We start from the raw sequence: 23,491 nt of genomic DNA on the forward strand, positions 1-23,491 counted from the left end.
CGTCTAAAGCTCTTTTGCTCCCCAATGTATTCACTTCTAAGTGAATTATCATTCTCCAGTGGAGGATGGCTTGCTGGGAATCTGTCTGCACGTCGCCTATTAAATGGTTGTTGTTATAAAGTTAATAGCTTGACAGTAATGCCCTTGACTGGGGTTGGTCCATAGTGTAGCGGATGCAGCTAACGTTATTCATTCATTCATTTTCTACCGCTTTTTCCTCACGACGGTCGCGGGGGTGCTGGAGCCTATCCCAGCTGTCTTTGGGCAAGAGGCGGGGTACACCCTGGACTGGTCGCCAGCCAATCACAGGGCACATATAGACAAACAACCATTCACACTCACATTCATACCTATGGACAATTGGGAGTCGCTAATTAACCTAGCATGTTTTTGGAATGTAGGAGGAAACCGGAGTACCCGGGGGAAACCCACGCATGCACGGAGAACATGCAAACTCCGAGGGTGGAATTGATCCCCGGTCTCCTCGCTGTGAGGTCTGCGCGCTAACCACTAGCCCGCCGTGCCGCCAGCTAACATTATCATATATCAAAATATAATCATATACCATAATCCCTATAACCAATGGGGCATTTTCTCACATGAGAATTTGGCACCCCACTCATAGGGGTGCCACAGATTTGGCACCCCACTCATAGGGGTGTTCACCCACTGACAGGAAACGTGAGCTGGGTTTAGACCATGTAAGACATGTTAGTTTTACCCTACTGATGATGTGTCGTTGCAACAGTAATTGGAAGACATGCTAATGGTAATGCTAATGCTTTGGAAGACATGCTAATAATACAAAGTTTTATAATCATTAGACATACTTTTAATGTAGTTTCTACTCTATTCATGCATTTGGCAGTGTGACTGTTGAAAAAACAGATTGTTTTCACAGGAACCACAAAATCCAAAGAAATACAGCTGAATAGGTGCAGATTCTGGAAGAACTAGAACGCTACAGGAGTCCACAACTCAATACAAAGGCCAGAAATTCATTCATTCATTTTCTACCGCTTATCCTCACAAGGGGGTGCTGGAGCCTATCCCAGCTGTCTTCTACACCCTGGACTGGTGGCCAGCCAATCACAGGGCACATATAGACAAACAACCATTCACACTCACATTCATACCTATGGACAATTTGGAGTCGCTAATTAACCTAGCATGTTTTTGGAATGTGGGAGGAAACCGGAGTACCCGGAGAAAACCCACGCATGCATGCAAACTCCACACAGAGATGGCCGAGGGTGGAGGACTAAAGTTGAAGGGGAAAAATTGGATTGAAATTTCTCACACAACTCAATATGCTTCAAAAAACAACCACCATTTCATCAAAAACAATAGTAATAGTATATACTACTACAACTACTACTACTAATAATAATAGTCATCCCTCGCCACATTACAGTTCGAATTTTGCAGCTTCACACTGTCATTCATCATTCATTCATTCATTCATTTTACACCCTGGACTGGTGGCCAGCCAATCACAGGGCACATATAGACAAACAACCATTCACACTCACATTCATACCTATGGACAATTTGGAGTGGCTAATTAACCTAGCATATTTTTGGAATGTGCGAGGAAACCGCAGTACCCGGAGAAAACCCACGCATGCATGGGGAGAACATGCAAACTCCACACAGAGATGGCCGAGGGTGGAATCGAACACATTTTTTTGTAATGTAATTAGTACAGGTGTACTTAATGTAGTGAACTAAAACATTAGTTATAGATATTCTTAGCTAGCCATTGCTGCTGTGGAATCACAATGAGAACTCCGAAGGATATCTCCTGTTGTGTGTGTGTGTGTGTGTGTGTGTGTGTGTGTGTGTGTGTGTGTGTGTGTGTGTGTGTGTGTGTGTGTGTGTGTGTGTGTGTGTGTGATTGTATGTGCATCTCACTATGTTGGAAACTTCTTTCTGCTCAGCCAGAAAATGTGAGAATGTTACAATTATAAAACAAGATTGACAGCACGGATAGTGTTGCACTGGCAGATGACAGTTCCTGGCCCAGAAGTTATTCACAGCAAAGCCACCCCCACTAAACACACACATGCACACACACACACACACACACACACACACACACACACACACACATTTCAGAGAGCCCCCCAACATAAGGATCAAGTGTAAAGTGATGGTGGGGGGGTTCAAGGTCAGAGCAAACACATGGCGTGCAAACCAGCAAACACGATAGGTGGTGTGAGGGCTAACACAAACGGCTGCGTACGTTTCAAATGAACACATTCGCCCAAAATAAATTGAATGCATCATCTATGCATATATGTGTGTTATTAGTATATCATATTCATCGTATATGAAATGTGGCCTTACAGTAGCCGTGCAAGTGACAAAGTGTGAAACAAGTCCTTGGAAACAAGAGCAGCCGTTAAAAATAGAAGTGCAAATATTTCGTGTCAAAAGGCTTCATGCTAACAGCCATGCTAAGGTGTATTATGCATTTGCACGACCTCGTTCATTAGCTTCTCTGCTCCAACGCTACGTTACGTTGCTTTGATTCGACAACGCTCCAAAACAATGCATATATACACCAGTGATGCCAGTGATGAGGTGTGTAGAGGTGCAATGGCAAGTTGATACCTGAATCCTCTTGATGGTCAGTGGGGTGGCCGGAGAGTGACCAGGGGTGGCCGTCCTAATAAAGTTGTGTAACAAATGTAGTGATGATTCAAATAATCACAATAAAAGTTAAAGTGGTTGTTTTTTTTTTTTAACATATTGAGAAATTTCAATCCAATTATCACCTCGTACTTCGGTACAAGGTACATTATTTAAAAAAAAAATAAAAATAAAAAATACAAATTATAAATAAATAAATGAAAACCAAAAAAAAACTTTAAACTGTATAATGGAAAGCAGGAAGTGAACAAATGTAACAGTTACTGATTGTAAAAGTACCAGATGGAGGGGTAGGACTTAAAAAGCTTTGCTTCTTCTTCCGGCAAAATTATTCAGTAATTAATAAATTGTTTTTTTTATGCTAGGTACCCCCCTAGTAATAAAACACAATTTTTTCATATATCAATAAATTAATACATTTATAATAAATCATAAATAAATAGTAAATATATAATAATATATATGGTCATATCACCTCGTACTTTGGTACGTGACAAAAAAAAGAATTAATTAAATAAATTAAATAATATTAGGAAAGCAGGAAGTGAACAAATGTAACAGTTACTGATTGTAAAAGTACCAGATGGAGGGGTAGGACTTAAAAAGCTTTGCTTCTTCTTCCGGCAAAATTATTCAGTAATTAATAAATAATTTTTTTAATGCTAGGTACCCCCCTAGTAATATAACACATTTTTTTCATATATCAATAAATTAATACATTTATAATAAATAGTAAATATATAGTAAATATATAATAAAATATATGGTCATATCACCTCGTACTTCGGTACATGACAAAAAAAAGAATTAATTAAATAAATTAAATAATATTAGGAAAGCAGGAAGTGAACAAATGTAACAGTTACTGATTGTAAAAGTACCAGATGGAGGGGTAGGACTTAAAAAGCTTTGCTTCTTCTTCCGGCAAAATTATTCAGTAATTAATAAATAATTTTTTTAATGCTAGGTACCCCCCTAGTAATATAACACATTTTTTTCATATATCAATAAATTAATACATTTATAATAAATAGTAAATATATAGTAAATATATAATAAAATATATGGTCATATCACCTCGTACTTCGGTACATGACAAAAAAATGAATTAATTCAATAAATTAAATAATATTAGGAAAGCAGGAAGTGAACAAATGTAACAGTTACTGATGAACAGCTACTGAGGGTTGCTGGTGTGCTGGAGCCTATCCCAGCTGTCTTCTACACCCTGGACTGGTGGCCAGCCAATCACAGGGCACATATAGACAAACAACCATTCACACTCACATTCACACCTATGAACAATTTGGAGTCGCCAATTAACCTAGCATGTTTTTGGAATTTGGGAGTAAACCCACATACAGTACGCACAGATACATAGTTGGCTAACTCACTAGCTAATGTTAGCTAACCAGCTATTACTGTCACTGTATATACGTAGATATTCCAGAAATAAAGTCAAAATACTAAACATTTACAGTACTTTAAGACCCTTTACTGATGCAATATGAATATTGAAGTCATTTTAAAAGACTTGTGCTTAGAGTGGATCAGTATTAGGATGCCCATGAGACTTACATAAGTGAAGTGGACTGGCAGTCCAGTGGGATCATAAGGTGCTGACTGTAAAAACTGTAAAAGCAGGAGACAAAATGTGCTCTCCTCAAGTTGATGGATGTCAGTGAAAGTAGTCTGCCACCCACAGGACTCTCTCGGTTATTTTTAAACCAGTATCAGCCTCAAGTACTGGATCATATCTATCCATTTATCTGAATAGCAGACGTAACAGTGACCCTGAAGCGCTCAAACATAATCCTATCTTAACTTTGAAGTTTGCCGAAAAGAAGAAACCATTAAAAAAATAATAATTGCTGATTTGGAAAAACATATTAATATTATTAAAATGTGTTGTAGGTGATACAACATACAGCATGTTAGCATTTTTGCTAATTTACCCATGTTTAAAGGCAAATACACTCATGGCATAATGTAGGGACACTGGGACTGCCTTAACACTTATGGGACTTGGTGCTTTCTTGCTAGATGCTACCATGCTAAATGTTAGCAAGTTAGCATTTTGCCTTTTTTACGCATGTCTAAAGGCAAATACACTCATGGCATAATGTAGGGACACTGGGACTGCCTTAACACTTTTGGGACTTGGTGCTTTCTTGCTAGATGCTACCATGCTAAATGTTAGCAAGTTAGCATTTTGCCTTTTTTACGCATGTCTAAAGGCAAATACACTCATGGCATAACGTAGGGACACTATGGGACTGCCTTAACACTTTTGGGACTTGGTGCTTTCTTGCTAGATGCTACCATGCTAAATGTTAGCAAGTTAGCATTTTGCCTTTTTTACGCATGTCTAAAGGCAAATACACTCATGGCATAACGTAGGGACACTATGGGACTGCCTTAACACTTTTGGGACTTGGTGCTTTCTTGCTTGATGCTACTATGCTAAATGTTAGCAAGTTAGCATTTTGCCTTTTTTACGCATGTCTAAAGGCAAATACACTCATGGCATGACGTCGGGACACTATGGGACTGCCTTAACACTTATGGGACTTGGTGCTTTCTTGCTAGATGCTACCATGCTAAATGTTAGCAAGTTAGCATTTTGCCTTTTTTTACGCATGTCTAAAGGCAAATACACTCATGGCATAACGTAGGGACACTATGGGACTGCCTTAACACTTTTGGGACTTGGTGCTTTCTTGCTAGATGCTACCATGCTAAATGTTAGCAAGTTAGCATTTTGCCTTTTTTACGCATGTCTAAAGGCAAATACACTCATGGCATGACGCCGGGACACTATGGGACTGCCTTAACACTTATGGGACTTGGTGCTTTCTTGCTAGATGCTACCATGCTAAATGTTAGCAAGTTAGCATTTTGCCTTTTTTACGCATGTCTAAAGGCAAATACACTCATGGCATGACGCCGGGACACTATGGGACTGCCTTAACACTTTTGGGACTTTGTGCTTTCTTGCTAGATGTTACCATGCTAAATGTTAGCAAGTTAGCATTTTGCCTTTTTTACGCATGTCCAAATGAAAATACACACATGGCATGATGTATGGACACTATGGAACTGTCTTGGCACTTTCGCCACTTAGTGCTATCTTGCTAGGTGTCACCATGCTAACTGTTAGCATTTAGGAATTTTGGCTATTTTACTCCTGTTTAAAGGCGTACATTCGCACGGCATGATGTAAGAATGCTTTCACGGCACTTTTGCTGCTAGCATGCTAACTTTTAGCATGTTAACATTTTAGCTGTATTCCTCACATCTAAAGGCTGATAAAGACATGGCGTGATGCAGGGATATTGTAGAACCGCCTTGACGTTTTCGCTATAGAGTGCCATCTGGCTAGATGCTAGCATGCTAACAGTTAGCATGTTTTGATTTTTTTTTTTTGCTAAATTCATCATTTAATGTATGAACGGCATTGCCCATCAAAATGCATAGGTTTAGTGTTCTGATTTGTGTTGTTGCATGCTTGCTTGCATGTATATTTTGGATAGTTGTCCGTGTGTAACCCAGATCATGCGTGATATGTTGAAACCATACATTAGAACAAATCGATGACGACGGCTGACGTTCCCTTTTTAAGAAAACACTTTTCACTTCCTTATTTTTTCACCAGTCACTTCCCCGTTTTATATCTTCCAGTGTAGAGTGGCACACATTCTGCTTGGAGAGAAAGACGCACATACAAAACTTTATTTGTATTTTGTCATTTTTGTGCTGCGCTGGTGAGAGAGGGATTTCTTGGAGCTGCAGCAGATGATCGTACGGCGAGTAAATGTTTACTGTTATGTACAGTATGCTGGACACTTTATTAGGTGCACTGGTACTAACTAGACGGGCGACCAGATCAGGGTGTAGTCTATCTTTTGGCGGAAGTCATCTTTGCAGTGATGTTAATGTGTTACTGTAATGAATATTTTTGAAAGTTTACATATATTTTATGTATAAAAAAATGACAAGCATTCATAATTCAATTATTTTTTGGGAAAGTAACTACTAATTATGAGTAATGACTTGTTTTGAACAAAAATTCCAATGGAAATTGTTGGTTGCTCACTTGCAAAAATGTAAAAAATGTATAAAATCTCCTTAACATGTGATTCTTTGCATGGCTGCAGAGTGCTGAGCTAAGATGGAGGAAGCATACATGCAACTTTATCAGGAGTTTGTCCACCTCAGATCGCTTTGTCTAAGGCAGGCTGCTCTGTTGCACCATCTCATGGCAGCCCTGCAGAAAAAGAAAGGTCAGTCCATACGATTTGCGGCTGTAGACGACCCCCAGCAGGAAGCGCACTATAAAAAATGCAATATCCTGCAGAGCATGACAAGATCTTTATCATCAAACACTAAAAGTGTGTGTCTGCAGGTACCCCAGAGGGGGACCTTTCTCTCCAGTGTACCTCCGTTCCTTTCCAGGGACCTCCAATAGGAGGACTCAAGTCTGATGTGAACATGTCGCACCTCCTGACTGAAGATATGTCCAAGCTCTGCTTAAAAGTGCCTGATGGGAAATCAGAAGAAACTAACTCTTCCAACCAGTCTTCATTAAATCCTTCCAGTGCAGTCAACACCCACCACCATCATCAGGACGCCATGATAGTAAGCAGACCACATTTAATGGACTCTATGGGTACCGTATTTTTAATCACTGATGTATTTGTCTCAGACGTCTTTTACAGAAAGAAGGTTCCTCGGTTTTGACTTCCCGAGTCTGTCGGGCAGATTGCTGATGTCCGACGTGGCGCTGCAGTCTAACGTGTGCGACTTCTGTCAGGCGGTTTTTCCCGGACACACGACCACTAGGGGACAGTTCTTGCAGCATCTCCACAACCATGTCACCTAGTTGCCTCATAACTCATACGCGATAGACATGTTGGAGGGTTTTATTTTACTGACAGTGGAAGATATGACTGACAGATGTCGGACTGTGTCAAATGGAGATGAAGGCTCTTTAGTTGTAGTCGAGTGTGGTTTTGATTTGTAGGCAAGGTCGTTTTGTTCCCGCTTTCAAATGAATTTAGCATACTGGCTCATTTGTGTTGACCCAGGATATTAATCATTCATTCATTCATTTTCTACCGCTTTTCCTCACAAGGGTCGCGGGGGATGCTGGAGCCTATCCCAGCTGTCTTCGGCGGGGTATACCCTGGACTGGTCGCCAGCCAATCACAGGGCACATATAGACAAACAACCATTCACACTCACATTCATACCTATGGACAATTTGGAGTCGCTAATTAACCTAGCATGTTTTTGGAATGTGGGAGGAAACCGGAGTACCCGGAGAAAACCCACACATGCACGGGGAGAACATGCGAGGGTGGAATTGAACCCTGGTCTCCTAGCTGTGAGGTCTGCGCGCTAACCACTAGACCACCGTGCCGACCCAGAATATTAATATTATTAATATTCCCGCTGTGGCATTTGGCTTTGCAAGCGTCTGTTTCCCTCCTAGCTCTAAGGCGCTACCTTGCATTGCTCCTCATGAAGCGCTGTGCATGCTGTGTGTGTATGCTAGCAGCCCCGCCGCCCCCCACAGAGACAAAGTGATTGTCTCACTAGTTCTATTTTCCCCATTGTTGTTGTCTTTTAATTCACATTATGTCAGTTTCCAGAAGAATCCGTGTTTAAAAGTACATTATGCGTTAATTCGGATCTGTTTGATCTTGTCTCTTCGGTTCCGCCATTTCTGGTTCCGCTTCCTATTTTTTATTCTGTGATAGGTTTCTTTGTGGAGACATTGCCTTGTTCAAGATGGTAGAATCAGGGCTGCACGGCGGTCGAGTGGTACTGTAAATGTTTAATATTTTGACTTTATTTCTGGAATATCTACATACAGTGACAGTAATAGCTGGTTAGCTAACATTAGCTCGTGAGTTAGCCAACTATGACTGTGAATTAACAGAAATACATACGGGCAAGTTCGAATCTGTGCGTACTGTATGTGGGTTTCCTCCCACATTCCAAAAACATGCTAGGTTAATTAGCGACTCCAAATTGTCCATAGGTATGAATGTGAGTGTGAATGGTTGTTTGTATACAGTCTATGAGACCTGTGATTGGCTGGCGGCGACCGGTCCAGTCAGCTGAGATGCTGACTGATGATTGGCATAAAATCCAGGGTGTACCCCGCCTCTCGCCCGAAGACAGCTGGGATAGGCTCCAACACCCCCGCGACCCTCGTGAAAAAAAAAGCAGTCGAAAATGAATGAATGAATGACAACTATAATAATAATAATAATAATAGAATTTGTGTGGCTAGCGCGCAGGCCACACAGCTAGGAGACCCGAGTTCGATTCCACCCTCGGCCATCTCTGTGTGGAGTTTGCATGTTCTCCCCGTGCATGCGTGGGTTTTCTCCGGGTACTCCGTTTTTTCCTCCCACATTCCAAAAACATGCTAGGTTAATTAGCCACTCCAAATTGTCCATAGGTATGAATGTGAGTGTGTATGGTTGTTTGTCTATATGTGCCCTGTGATTGGCTGGCCACCAGTCCAGGCTGTAGAAGACAGCTGGGATAGGCTCCAGCACCCCCTGCGACCCTTGTGAGGATAAGCGGTAGAAAATGAATGAATGAATGAAGATAGTAGAGCCACCTAGTGATCAAACTACAAAGTACACAGTTAACAGTTTAGTAGTATTTTATGAGCCAAAGTTCATTCTATTTTTAGACTTTCAGGGGTGTCCAAACTATGGCGCCTGGTGTAGGTTCTGAACCAATACACACAAGAATAAACCCTCTTTCTGTCTATTTGGTAGTGAAAGACAAATAAAAGGGAACATTATCGAGTTAATTTTCATTTACCTTGTGATTAATTACAATCTTTAATTTTTTTTCTGATCAGGAAATCTTGCCACGTTCTAATCTCGTGACGCCCCTAGGTGTGATGTAAAACAAGAAATGTCCGACAACGACAACTGCTTTCAACACAGCAGGGAGGGAGAGAGCTGTTATCACACCCTGTTCCTGGTACTGCATGACCGTGTACAAGTTGAAGTAATACTAATACTAACTGGTTTCCTTTTTTAATTGAGTTAGTAGAAGGAAGTAAACGAGTAAAGAGCGACTCGTCCCAATTCAGTAAAAACCTTGCAGGTTTTGAATGCCTCGTGTCAGGACTATGTCCAGTTTGCATAGGAGGTCTGACTAGCGAGCTGTCAGCTGTTCGATGCCGTGTTGCTAAGGAGGAAACACCAACGCTAAGAATAGGCCTGGAGAATGAAGTCGCTAATTAGCAGCGCTGACAGCAGATTGATGACTGTCTGCCTTCTTCTGCTCTTTAGTCCTTTCATAATCACTACAAAGAACTGCAAGGATTGTGTGATGTCTTTTATTACCAACCTTTGCTTTAACATTAACTATCAGGAAGTAGTATTTGGTTTCATAAAATTGTATTAATTCATTCCGAATTTGTAGCATGGCTTTTGGCTGTACTGGTTCCAGTACGTGTTGGCATTTTGTCCAATCAGATTTCAGCTCCTATGTGTTGCCATGTCAATGTAATCTTCCCAGAGCCTTCAGAATCAGGAGCGCTGGCCCCATTACTTCAATAATGGAGGCTGTTTCTTTAACCAACTTTTTATTTTATATTTATATATAATATATATTATATTTGGTTGTCTGTCTATATCTGAACTGTGATTGGCTGGCCACCAGTCCAGGGTGTACCCCGCCTGGAAAATGAATGAATGAATGAATATATTATATTTAAATGTAATATATATTTTATATTTTTATTATTATTTATTAATTTTATTATGATTTATTATATTTTTATATTATATATTTTTATTTATTATATTTTATATTTATATTATATTTTATATTAAATTTACCAACAATTTAACTAACTTTAACCAACAGTTTAACCAACTTTTTATTTTATATTTATATATAATATATATTATATTTGGTTGTTTGTCTATATGTGCCCTGTGATTGGCTGGCCACCAGTCCAGGGTGTACCCCGCCTCTTGCCCAAAGGCAGCCGGGATAGGCTCCAGCACCCCCGCGACCCTTGTGAGGAAAAACGGTAGAAAATGAATGAATATATTATATTTATATTTATTATATATTTTTATTATGATTTATTATATTATTTATTAATTTTATTATGATTTATTATATATTTATATATTATATATTTTTATTTATTATATTTTATATTTATATTATATTTTATATTAAATTTACCAACAATTTAACCAACTTTAACCAACAGTTTCTTTAACTGTTTCACAGGGCACATATAGACAAACAACCATTCACACTCACATTCATACCTATGGACAATTTGGAGTCGCTAATTAACCTAGCATGTTTTTGGTATGTGGGAGGAAGCCGGAGTACCCGGTTAAAACCCATGGGGAGAACATGCAAACTCCACACAGAGATGGCCGAGAGTGGAATTGAACCCTGGTCTTCTAGCTGTGTCTCTGCGCACTAACCACTCAACCACCGTGCAACTTACAGTATGATATATTAACAATTGTCATTTTTACACACACCTGTTTGTTCTCCTTGAGGTCGTCATGCATGCTTTGCTTTGGTGTATCTGGTCAGGGTGTTTCCATGTGGGGGTGTGAGAGTGACATCAACATGAGTCATGGCGACAGCAGAGCGTCAGCACAACAAACACGATGACAGTAGAGGTGTTGCTGGCCGCCCAACGCGGCTCCTGACAGAAATGCAATCAAATAACATTTATTTGTCTTTAACAAATTAAATCATCTGTTTAGGACAGAATAAACCAAGGAGGGTTTAAGATATTTTGTTGTACTTTAAGTATGAGCGTTATTACAGGTGAATTTTGACTATTAGCAAAATGATCTTACTTTAATTCAAGTGGATGTCATGGAAATCAACATTTGCTTTTGTCTATTTTTGGTCCGGTTTCAGACACACTGGATGAAAACATAACAGAATCATAACAGAAAAACACAACCGTCCTAATTTAGCTTTAGTCACGTTAACATTCTGTTATGATGATGCATATTTGGCTATAAACAGGCTATAAAACAAATACAGATGAAAGAGAAAATCATCTGCAGCTTGTTGTACAACCTGATTTCAACCCCAAAAAAGGTCAACTTCTTACGAGGATTTACAAAAATATTTTTTGAAAAATGAAGATGAAAGCTTACAGTATGACAGATGCATCATATATCATATAAATAAGGGATTGCTATAATAGCGAAAAAGAAAGATGTTAGCACTAAAATAATCAACAGGTGCCTTCACAACTTCTCATAGGCTCTTTTTTTATATTTTTGGGTTCATTAGTGGCGTCATTAGACCTATTTTAGGGGGCTTCAGCCCCCCCTAGAAAAATGATATTTTTTATAGATTAAATTATAATTGTATTTTTATTTTTTTATTTTTTATTTTTAATTTTTTGTTTTTTATTTTTTATTTTTTATTTTTTATTTTTTTATTTTTTCATTATTATTATTATTATTATTATTTCATTATTTTTACATTATTTACATTCTGGCATTTTTTTATAGATTAAAAAAATATTTTTTTTTACAAAAAAAATCTCATCTCACAAATTTTAGTGATTAGTGATAAATTATTAGTGATATAATAATGATAATAATGATAATACACATGATATGGAAGCACACTATAAACCTTGCAATCCAACCTACCTCGGTGTTCCCAGCGTTCAACAACCGCTGTGCTGTTCATGCCCAAACTTACTGATTATTTGTCAGATCAAAACATGGCTATGACGTAATACCTTTGGAAACTCACCACTTCCTGGGAGTGTCATACTTCTAAGCATTATGGGAACTGTAGTTCTTTTAGTGTAAACATAAAGCTCATCTACCGAAATCTATTTTTCATGTGATTTTACATCGGCAGATCAACATAAATGATTAGGAGCTTTGTTTTTATTTTAGAATTTGAATTTTTTGGGGAAAAAAGCACAAAAAAAAAAGCAAAGAAGTCTTATTGTCCAGTCCTATATTTTATTGTTTATGGTTTTCTTCAAAGTAATGCTAAAATATCCCGTCATGTCGTTCTCGTCAAGCCAATATCGTGCATCATCTCGTCTCCTGAGGTGAGCGTATCGTGACAACCCTTCCATACAAACAACCATTCACACTCACATTCACACCTATGGACCATTTACAGTCTCCAATTCATCTAACATGCATGCTTTGGACTGTGGGAGGGAAACCCACACAAGCACGGGCTGAGAGTCAAACCCACAACCTGGCTGCTGTCTGAGAGGCAGATGTGTTAACCACATTCTGGACCGTGCCGCCACACGATGAATGGAGGTTTCTGTATCTTCATCGGATGCAGTGGATGATTGGTATGGATTGGAGTATTCCTTTCTTTGTACGCTTTACTTCCCTCTGTGGTTGGAATTGTCTTTGGTGACGTTTGGGCTGCTGCTCCGGCACACTGTGATCGAACCCCGCCGCTGAATTTTAATGTCGTGCTCTGTGGAGACAAGACACGTTGGCGAAAGAGTAAATAGATCGGCCCCGACATTTTAAGCGATTACAAGGTCTTTTGACCTTAAAAAATAAAAATAAAAATAAAAATAAAAATAAAAATAAAAATAAAAATAAAAAATTTAAACTAAAAACTAAAGATATATAAATAAATAAAAAATAAAAATGTAAAATGTAAAATGTAAAATTGAAACTAAAAACTAAAAATATATAAATAAATAAAAAATAAAAATGTAAAATTTAAACTAAAAACTAAAAACTGGAAAATGAAAAATACAAAATACAAAATAAATAAAAAATAAAAATGTAAAATTAAAACTAAAAACTAAAAACTAAAAACTGGAAAATGAAAAATACAAAATACAAAATAAATAAAAAATAAAAATGTAAAATGTAAAATTTTAACTAAAAACTAAAAACTGGAAAATGAAAAATACAAAATACAAAATACAAAATACCAAACAAACAAATAAATAAGTAAATAAGTAAATAAATAAATAAATTAAAACAAAAAAAAAATAGCTTCACCGACATTTTGAAGAATAGCAACACCATCTGCTGTGATAACCCCTCGTGGACCTGCCTGGACACCTCTTGTGTTTATAGTTAGCATTAACATTCATCACGAATATTAGCTTCCTGTCTGTTTTGCTTTAATTTCGGTATTTTGCTATTAATTTTCGGTATTTTGTTGTTGTGGGATAAACACTAATATGCCGATGACGATGAAAAATACTTCTCTTCAACACACCCCTCGAGATGTGATCTGATACAGTGCATTTCTTTCATATGACTGGACTGACTTAAAGGCTAAATATTAGTCACGGCCACGAAGATGTGTTTTTAAAGGCTTTGGATAAGAGTTTGGGGAATTCAGCAAGAAACTCCCCCACACTGAATGAAGTCATCACGGTTCATCTGTTTGCATGATAGCATCTCGGCCGTTGAATAACATGAAGTATGAAATGTGTAGTCATGTTGTCAACAAACTGACTGTTTATGTTCATTCCATCACTGAACAGAAGCTTTTTATTTACATTCTGGCAATTTTTTTTATAGATTAAAAACAAATTTATTGATTTTTTTTTTTTTTTACAAAAAAAATCTCTGACAAATTTTATATAATAGGGCAAAAGCAGGCTAATAAGCAAGCCAATAAGCAGGTTAATACGAGCCTACTACTACTACTAGTACTAGTAGTAATAATCAGAAGAAGAATGATGATAGTAATAATAATAGGCTAATTAATAATATAACGTATATTTTGGGGTATATAAACATGTTGTCATGTTGTCAACAAACTGACTGTTTATGTTCATTTCATAACTGAACAGTAGCTTTTTATTTGCATTCTGGCAATTTTTTATAGATTAAAAAAATTTTTTTTAAATTATTATTATTTTTTTTTTTTACAAAAAAAATCTCTCTGAACCTCTCGGAACAGTAGCTTTTTATTTACATTCTGGCAATTTCTTTTTTATAGATTTATAGATTTTTTATAGATTATTTTATTTTATTTTTTTTACAAAAAAAATCTCTCTGAACAGAAGCTTTCTATTTACATTCTGGCAAATTTTTATAAATTAAAAAAAAAAATTATTATTATTTTTTTTTTACAAAAAAAATCTCTCTGTATTTACATTTACATTCTGGCAATTTTTTTTTTATAGATTTATAGATTTTTTATAGATTATTTTATTTAATTTTTTTCCCAAAAAAAATCTCTCTGAACAGAAGCTTTCTATTTACATTCTGGCAAAATTTTATAAATTAAAATAAATATATTTTTTTATTATTTATTTATTTATTTTTACCAAAAAAATCTCTCTGAACCTCTCTGAACAGTAGCTTTTTATTTATATTCTGGCAATTTTTTTTTATAGATTTATTGATTTTTTATAGATTATTTTATTTATTTATTTTTACAAAAAAAACTCTCTGAATCTGTCTGAACAGTAGCTTTTTATTTACATTCTGGCAATTTTTTTATAGATTAAAAAAATGAATTGTTTTTTTTTTTTACAAAAAAAATCTCAAATTTCATATAATAGGGCAAAAGCAGACTAATAAGCAGGTTAATACTAGCCTACTACTACTACTAGTAGTAGTAGTAATAATCAGAATAATAATAATAGTAATAATGATAGTAATAATAATATGCTAATTACTAATATAACATAGAGTTTGGGGTCAACAAACTGACTGTTTATGTTCATTCCATAACTGAACAGTAGCTTTTTATTTACATTCTGGCAACTTTACTGCACAAGGACACCATCATTTCATGTAGGAGTACACAAAATAAAAGAAGATTGATTGTTAATTTTGCAAAAGTTGTAAGAGGAAGTGAAACTTTGTCAGAGTAAAAGACAAGAAGTGAGGCGGATTGACGTCACGGTGATGATGAAACTACGTCACTACACTTTTTTTTGTGTGTGTTGTTGTTGTTGTTGTTGTTGCTGATGTTGTTGTTATTTCCGCTGTCCTTTCTCGTTTCTGAGCAGGAATATAAAAGACTGTGCCATTTCGCAGCCCACATGGTTTTATTTCGGTACACTGTCGCTTGGTGAGTCAATGCAACGCCCCTCCAATTACCTCCCACTCCATCGGCCCCCACAGCCCAGCCTCCTCCCCCCCGCCCCACGGCCCACGCACCGACACACTCTGACGTCAGTTGCTGATGATGATGGTGGTGGTGGTGGTCTGATGCCGTCGCCCACAGAGTGCTTTCTATATCACCCCCCCCCCCCCCAAAACCCCCCCGCTACGCCCCCTCATGCCTTGGCTTGGCTCCTTCTCTGCTTGTCTTCCACTGCCAATCACAGCACAGCTAACTTGTACGCTTTTCTTTTCTGTTTTTATGAGGCAGACAATTTGGAATTCAACCAAAACTTTCCAGGAAAAGTCAAACTAAACAAAACAAAACGTAGCTTCACATCAGTTAGCATCTAAAGTACTACTTTTTTACCTTAAATCATACAGTATATATACTCAAATGGGACATACAATACTCTATAATAATACTCCTAGATGAATATGTGTATAGAATTATTACTGGGCACACCGACCCTTTTCCCTTTTCTATGTCACAGTAAGTTCATTGTTGGGGTCTATGTTCTATGGTTATCATCATATCATCATTTCCTCTTTGCCAGCATTGAAAAAAATGAAATTAACATGAGTAAAATGGTCAATTTTTTATGCCACTTATCCTCATTAGGGTCGTAGGCATATGCTGGAGCCTACCCCAGCTGACTTCTGACCCAAAAAGGCAGGGTATACTCTGGACTGGTTGACAGTCAGTACATGTAATACATGTAAATGTAATGGTAATGGTTTAATTTCATTTGAACATGCATCAGATTACAATTGAATGCATCCCATAATCAGTTCACAGTTCCACATGTCCAAAAGGAGTAGGAAGAAGCAAAGCTTATTAAATCCTACCCTTCCATCTGGTACTTTTACAGTCAGTAACTGTTACATTTGTTCACTTCCTGCTTTTTTTGGGTTTTTTTGTTTTGTTTTGTTTTGTTTTTTATTTTGTAATTTTTTGTCCCATCCCGTCCCATCCTGTCCCGTTTTTTTGCCCCGTGCCGAAGTACGAGGTGATCTGACCATACCATGTATGAAATCATTGTATACAAACAGTTTTTTTTTTTACAATGCCAGACCATTCATTATGCTAGTAATTCATCCATTTTTTATGCCAATCATTCAGTCAGCATCTCAAACAACCATTCACACTCACATTCATACCTATGGGCAATTTGGAGTCGCTAATTAACCTAGCATGTTTTTGGAATTTGGGAGGAAACCGGAATAAAACCCACTCTACGTTATATTATTATTGGTATGATACAACGTCAAGGCAGTTTTAGGTTGACATGCTGAAATTGAAGAAAACACAAACAGCCGTTAGCATAGACGTTAGCATAGACCAGGGGTTGGCAACCTTTACTATGAAAAGAGCCATTTCACCCACTTGCCCACTAAAGAAAAATAGCCTGGAGCCGCAAAACGTTGTATGTTTAAAACAACATTGGAGGGGAAAAAAAAAGACGAGTTGGAGTACTCTTGCTAGTACTGGAGATAAACTTTTTTTTTTAAATGAGCTCTAATTTATTTTTTAGAATCGTCAAATAACTCATTAATAATAATAACTCAAATAACTCAAAGTATTACTCATTTCCCTTCATGTTAACCTGTCAGAGACAACTGGATAGCATCCTGTCTGCTCATTCAGTCACCAGTCAGAACTCAGTAAGGATGCATTCATGGTCTCACACAAAGTTGGATTTTTGTAAACTCATAACAAAGACGTGCATTTTCACCACACGGGTGCTAAAAAATATTCAAGCATTGCAAAGGGAGCCGCAACAAAGAGGCTGGAGAGCCACATGCGGCTCTGGAGCCGCGGGTTGCTGACCCCTGGCATAGACGTTAGCATAGACGTTAGCATAGACGGGAAATGCTGGAAGAGTCGACCTTGTCTAAGTAACAAAAACATGAAAAAAAACTTTGTTGACAGTTTTCACATGTCATAACCACGCATAAGCATGTTAATATAAATTAACCACAAACAAATTAGCACGACTAAATTAGCATGACTCTACTCTCAGAGGCTTATTTTCTATTGTAAAAACTATCCTCTACCATTATGACGTATTGTAATTTTAAAAGACGTTTATTATTGTTGCTAAAAGGGAAGCTAGCCATCTGGATAAATAGTTGATTGAGATTATTAGACATTTGTCAACAAACTAAATAGCTATGCTAACTGGCAAGCTAAGAACGGCCCACATATGCATAAGCAGTAAGCTATTTCTATTAAATACTTTAAAATGTTAAATCTTTAAAGTTGCAAAAAGACAGGCAAACATTGCAAAACATGCGTTTATTCTCTTTTCCATTATTTAGCACATAATAGTGAATTATTAGAAAAGTCACCTGTGGAGTGAGTCCCCTCTGACCCTAATTTGACCTTGTCGGCGCGGTCAAGTGACACCATGCGAGCCAATCGCAGCCCTTCGTTCATGAGCGTTTGTTGCATGAGGTGGCGACTCCAGGCGCTCGGGTTGGAGTTGTCGGCGGGGGGGCACGGCGACGACGACTGGTTGCATTGTGACGCCATGTCTAAGAGAAAATAGAATTGTTTATTTATGATGATGTTAATTTATGATTTGGTTTTCCTATATTTTTTGTTAGGAGCTGATATTTTCCTGAAACTCACATTTTTCTACTACGGACTACTATTCATTCATTCATTCATTTTCTACTGCTTTTTCCTCACGAGGGTCGCGGGGGTGCTGGAGCCTATCCCAGCTGTCTTCGGGCGAGAGGCGGGGTACACCCTGGACTGGTGGCCAGCCAATCACAGGGCACATATAGACAAACAACCATTCACACTCGCATTCATACCTATGGACAATTTGGAGTCGCTAATTAACCTAGCATGTTTTTGGAATGTGGGAGGAAACCGGAGTACCCGGAGAAAACCCACGCATGCACGGGGAGAACATGCAAACTCCACACAGAGATGGCCGAGGGCGGGGACCGGACCCTGGTCTCCTAGCTGTGAGGTCTGCGCACTAACCACCAGACTGCCGTGCCGCCTACGGACTACTAAAGAATGCTAAAAGTTAAAAAAAGGTTGAAAAATCACTCAAAATCATCAAAAATGGCCGACTGAATGAGTTAATAATATATACAGTATTAATAGTAATACAGTATTTTAAGAGTTTTACCATGAGAAACGCTGTCTGGGCTTTCTGCCGACAAGCTGTCGTCATCTGCCCTCTGATGCAGGGCCTCAACGCCGTCCTCCCCCAGGAGTGACGACGTGTTCTCGGGCACCTGAAATTGAAAACACCCTCAGTTTTATTTCTAGTACACACAAACATAAGAATTACACACATGTATTTGTTTACCTCCAGTCTTGCTCTCTTCTGGGGAAGTACACTGTTATCCTCCAGGTTCGGCCTGCAGAGTGATGGTAATATTGTACTATATGCGTTTTTGGGTACACCATATGCATTTTTTGGGTACATCTGCACAATCTAATGAGATTGAAGAGTTGTATTAAAAAAAAAAGAATTCAAAGAGTGATGTTGAACTGGGGTCAAATGAAAAGTAATAGTAGTCATGCCAAAATGCTGTGTTGCTGCTGGATGTTCACAGTATCCGAGTGATACTGTCGTGGGGGTGCTGGAGCCTATCCCAGCTGTCTTCGGGCAAGAGAGGCGGGGTACACCCTGGACTGGTGGCCAGCCAATCACAGGGCACATATAGACAAACAACCATTCACACTCACATTCATACCTATGGACAATTTGGAGTGGCTAATTAACCTAGCATGTTTTTGGAATGAAACCGGAGTACTTGGTGAAAACCCACGCATGCACGAGGAGAACATGCAAACTCCACACAGATATGCCCGAGGGTGGAATCGAACTCGGGTCTCCTAGCTGTGAGGCCTGTGTGCTATTTTTCATCAAAATAGTAGTCATGCCAAAATGTTGTGTTGCTGCTGGATGTTCACAGTATCCGAGTGATACTGTCGTGGGGGTGCTGGAGCCTATCCCAGCTGTCTTCAGGCAAGAGAGGCGGGGTACACCCTGGACTGGTGGCCAGCCAATCACAGGGCACATTTAGACAAACAACCATTCACACTCACATTCATACCTATGGACAATTTGGAGTCGCTAATTAACCTAGCATGTTTTTGGAATGAAACCGGAGTACCCGGAGAAAACCCACGCATGCACGGGGAGAACATGCAAACTCTGCACAGAGATGGCTGAGGATGGAATCGAACTCGGGTCTCCTAGCTGTGAGGCCTGTGTGCTAACCACCCGGCCGCTTTGCAGTCCTGGTTCAGTATATTTTTCATCAAAATAGTAGTCATACCAAAATGCCTGGGCCCGGGACAAGATACCCGTTTGCGCCCCCCCCCCGTCAACGGCCGTGCTAGCTAATATAGCAGACAAAACATGAGTGCACCATTTGAAACATAAATAAGTCTCGTGCTTACATTTGTTACGATAAATATGTTCCTCAGGGGGCGGCACGGCGGTCTAGTGGTTAGCGCGCAGACCTCACAGCTAGGAGACCAGGGTTCAATTCCACCTTCGGCCATCTCTGTGTGGAGTTTGCATGTTCCGATGGATAGATACGCTTAAAGAATCTTATTTTATTTTATTTTATTTTTTTATATAAATAATATTTATAAGTATTCATATAAAAATAAAAATAAAAATAAAAATAAAAATAAAAATAAAAATAAAAATAAAAATAAAAATAAAAATAAAAATAAAAATAAAAATAAAAATAAAAATAAAAATAAAAATAAAAATAAAAAGACCTCACAGCTAGGAAAACCCCGTGCATGCGTGGGTTTTCTCCGGGTACTCCGGTTTCCTCCCACATTCCAAAAACATGCTAGGTTAATTAGCGACTCCAAATTATCCATAGGTATGAATGTGAGTGTGAATGGTTGTTTGTCTATATGTGCCCTGTGATTGGCTGGCCACCAGTCCAGGGTGTACCCCGCCTCTCGCCCAAAGACAGCTGGGATAGGCTCCAGCACCCCTTGCGACCGGTAGAAGCGGTAGAAAATGAATAAATGAATGAATGAATGTTCCTTAGGGGAACAGGAAATAGAGGTGAACAGGAAGTGACGTTCAGAGTTGAGTTTCAGCTTTGAATTTTCGGCAAAAAAAGATAACCCATGTTTTTATTAGGGATTATTGTGTCTGCAAAAAAAAACAAAACTGTTCTTCCTGCAATCAAGTCAATCAGGTTTGGTGCTTGTGTGTCTCATGGAACATTCCAGTAACTTCATCAGTGTTTCTCCACTCATTCCCTTCTTACCTGGCGTGCTTCAGAGTGGACGTGTAGGCGCATTTCCTCGCCACCTGCCGAGCCAAAGAAAAGAGTTCCACCCGTCTGAGTAAAAGGGCGTTGTCTCGCATACAGAACTGCGCCGCAGCTTCATTGATGATGAGCTGAGAACGAAGAACATGAAGAACATGGAAGAACATGGAAGCCGTGAGACCATCAAGGTGCCAAAAGCTATAAAACATCTCCACTTTCCGACTCTTTTTACCTCGTGCTGTGTGAGTTGCTTGCCTTCTCTGCGTTTGGAGTCGAAGCGTCCGTAGATGAGACTGTACTTGCGGATTTCCTCTTCCTTGTTCAAGTCCTGGGAACCCATTTTAAAAATGTGTCCCACCGTCTTCGCGATCTTCTTGTTTATCCTCAGCAGACTCTTCACCTCTGCCGGGTCTGAGCGAGGCAGAGTCCTGAGGAGTCTTTCCACGCTTTCAGCCACAGACTGAGATGTCTCCACATCCAGTTGTCCTCCAGGCCAAGCTGATAATAGAGCAGCGGGGGCAGAAGAAGAGGAGGAACTTGGTGACGTGGAAGCAACGGGCGCATGCACGGGTTGGTGAGGTGGACTCGGGGGTTCCTCTTCCATTCCGGATGATGTACAGTTACCGTCAGGTTCTAGGCTAAGCCAGTGCGGGTCCATGGGGGACAGTTTTTCCCGGTAATGTGTATCCGGGGGTTGGGGGGACGCCTGAGAGCACGGGCTTCGGGGGCTCCCGCTGTGCATGGGAGTAAGACACACCCGATCCTCACGTTCGCAAGGTGACCCCGGTTGCCCGTTGCTCACAGACCTCCTGGGTCCACTTGCGGACCCCGCTGGACCGGTGCTGTCGACTTTAAACAAAGGGATTCCCCCGATGGATGGCACAGTGGATACCGGCTGACTGAAAAGAGTCGGATTCGCCGCCCAGTCTCGGAGAGCCTTCTGGAGTCTACGTACGTGCAACGGTTTGGTAGCCATTCCGACGAGCGCCATGATCTCCAGAAACTCGTCTTCGGCTGCTTCGCAGAGTTGCTGCACGTCGTCGCCGCCCTGCTGGATGAAGGTTTCGTAATAGGCGAGCAGGTTGGCCCTTTGCAAGACCCGATAGAGCTGCAGCTCCCCGAGTGTGCGAGGAAGAGACATGGCGGCGCTGCACGGAAAAGTTTAGGAGACACAAATGAGACACATGGACCTTCCTGCGTGGTTGGATGGAGAAGTCTGCATGTATCTACAACCACAAGGAGTAACGTGTAAACTATTTTAATAAATTAAAAATAATTAAAAGTACAGTTCCTTTCATTCTTCTTACCTTCTCCAATGTAGTAGTACTAGTAGTAGTACTTTTATACAAACGCTTGGATCTTGAGCAGACAAAACAAGCAGCAAGAACCCCTGCGTCAAACTCTTATTGTCCTTCCCTCGCCTCTCACCTTTCAGCAAGAGTCCCGGATCGGCTCAGATCGGCTCAGATCGGCGTAGTAAATCCCCCGTCAGCGTACCGGAGCTCGTCTCAAATCACTGGCAGAAATCCTCCTCCGGCGCACCGTATTGGTCGCTGGCTGCCTCTCTTTCTGTGTCTGTGTGGGCTGGAGAATGACGGGGGCGGACTGCAGCGCGCCATCTGACCGAAAAAGAGCCTTCCTCTCCCGGTAGAGAGGCGGCTTTCAAATTCGAGGTGTGGGTGGTGGTGGTGGGGGATCGGAATTAACCCCTCTGCGTCTTCAAGATGTTTGCTTGAAGTGACAAAGACGCCCTAACTCGCTCGGAAGGCAAAATATACCAGCATTTTTATTTGATTGAAGGAATTCTTTTTGAAGAAGAGTCATTTCAACGGCCACGTTGCATTATGCAAAGTGATATAAGGTAAATTGAAATGTAAAACAACTGACTGACAGCTCAGTGTCAGATATTACTCACCGTTAATAAAACAATGAATTTAGTGCAGTTGCAGTGTCTGCACCTAAGGTAGTTTTTTTTACAGTACTACAAGAAAGTAACATAAAAAAGATCATATTAATATAAGACACCAAAAAAAATTATAATTAAATATACTTGCACTTGAAATTATTCAACTTGCATTGTAAATTAAATTGATTTATAGTAATAGTATAGTAATAACCAACAAAAACACAATTCACACATCTCAACACACATATTAAGTTTTTGTACATTTTGAATAATAATATTATTATGAATAATAATAATATTATTGACAAAATATTAATATTAATAAAATATTATTAATATTGATAAAATATTATTAATATTTTATTGTATAATAATGTAATATTTTATATAATATATTTTATAGTCTTAACATATGTTATAATATTTTTCCAATAATATAAATATTAATACAAAATTAATATAATAATAATGGTTAGTATTAATAATGGTTATTATTATTAATTATTGATCTAATTATTATTAAAATATTAATATTAATAAAATA

General features: G+C 38.9%; 2 protein-coding genes across 4 annotated transcripts; one reads left to right on the forward strand and one right to left on the reverse strand.

Annotated features, from left to right (window-relative positions):
* The first annotated feature begins 6,329 nt into the window (after nt 1-6,329).
* Nucleotides 6,330-7,768, forward strand: zgc:113184 (uncharacterized protein LOC553745 homolog). Of its 2 annotated transcripts, none has more exons than XM_058055056.1 (4): nt 6,330-6,456; nt 6,813-6,938; nt 7,061-7,293; nt 7,361-7,768. In XM_058055056.1, exons 2-4 carry the CDS (start codon nt 6,827-6,829, stop codon nt 7,535-7,537), a joined length of 522 nt encoding a protein of 173 aa, XP_057911039.1. In that variant the 5' UTR covers nt 6,330-6,456; nt 6,813-6,826; the 3' UTR covers nt 7,538-7,768. The 2 variants fall into 2 exon arrangements, with proteins under 2 accessions (XP_057911039.1, XP_057911040.1); XM_058055057.1 differs by having other exon boundaries at nt 6,363-6,465.
* Nucleotides 7,769-12,667: 4,899 nt separating this feature from the next.
* Nucleotides 12,668-22,792, reverse strand: nab2 (NGFI-A binding protein 2 (EGR1 binding protein 2)). Of its 2 annotated transcripts, none has more exons than XM_058055054.1 (7): nt 22,470-22,792; nt 21,274-22,189; nt 21,039-21,172; nt 19,097-19,148; nt 18,914-19,022; nt 18,117-18,302; nt 12,668-13,152 (listed from the first exon to the last, which is right to left on the reverse strand). In XM_058055054.1, the coding sequence occupies exons 2-7, from the start codon at nt 22,180-22,182 to the stop codon at nt 13,055-13,057; spliced, it is 1,488 nt and encodes a 495-aa protein (XP_057911037.1). In that variant the 5' UTR covers nt 22,183-22,189; nt 22,470-22,792; the 3' UTR covers nt 12,668-13,054. The 2 variants fall into 2 exon arrangements, with proteins under 2 accessions (XP_057911037.1, XP_057911038.1); XM_058055055.1 differs by having other exon boundaries at nt 22,349-22,792.
* Between the last annotated feature and the right edge of the window lie 699 nt (nt 22,793-23,491).

This window comes from Doryrhamphus excisus, chromosome 18 (assembly GCF_030265055.1).
Source record: "Doryrhamphus excisus isolate RoL2022-K1 chromosome 18, RoL_Dexc_1.0, whole genome shotgun sequence".
In the NCBI taxonomy this organism is placed as follows: Eukaryota; Metazoa; Chordata; class Actinopteri; order Syngnathiformes; family Syngnathidae; genus Doryrhamphus; species Doryrhamphus excisus.

Coding starts and splice junctions, on each gene's coding strand:
- zgc:113184 (XM_058055056.1), top strand. CDS start 6,827: ATGGAGGAAGCATACATGCAACTTTATCAGGAGTTTGTCCACCTCAGA. Junction 6,939..7,060: donor AGCCCTGCAGAAAAAGAAAG/GTCAGTCCATAC, acceptor GTGTGTCTGCAG/GTACCCCAGAGGGGGACCTT. Junction 7,294..7,360: donor ATCATCAGGACGCCATGATA/GTAAGCAGACCA, acceptor TATTTGTCTCAG/ACGTCTTTTACAGAAAGAAG.
- nab2 (XM_058055054.1), bottom strand. CDS start 22,182: ATGTCTCTTCCTCGCACACTCGGGGAGCTGCAGCTCTATCGGGTCTTG. Junction 21,173..21,273: donor AGCAACTCACACAGCACGAG/GTAAAAAGAGTC, acceptor CTTCGTTCTCAG/CTCATCATCAATGAAGCTGC. Junction 18,303..18,913: donor CCCAGACAGCGTTTCTCATG/GTAAAACTCTTA, acceptor ATTTTCTCTTAG/ACATGGCGTCACAATGCAAC.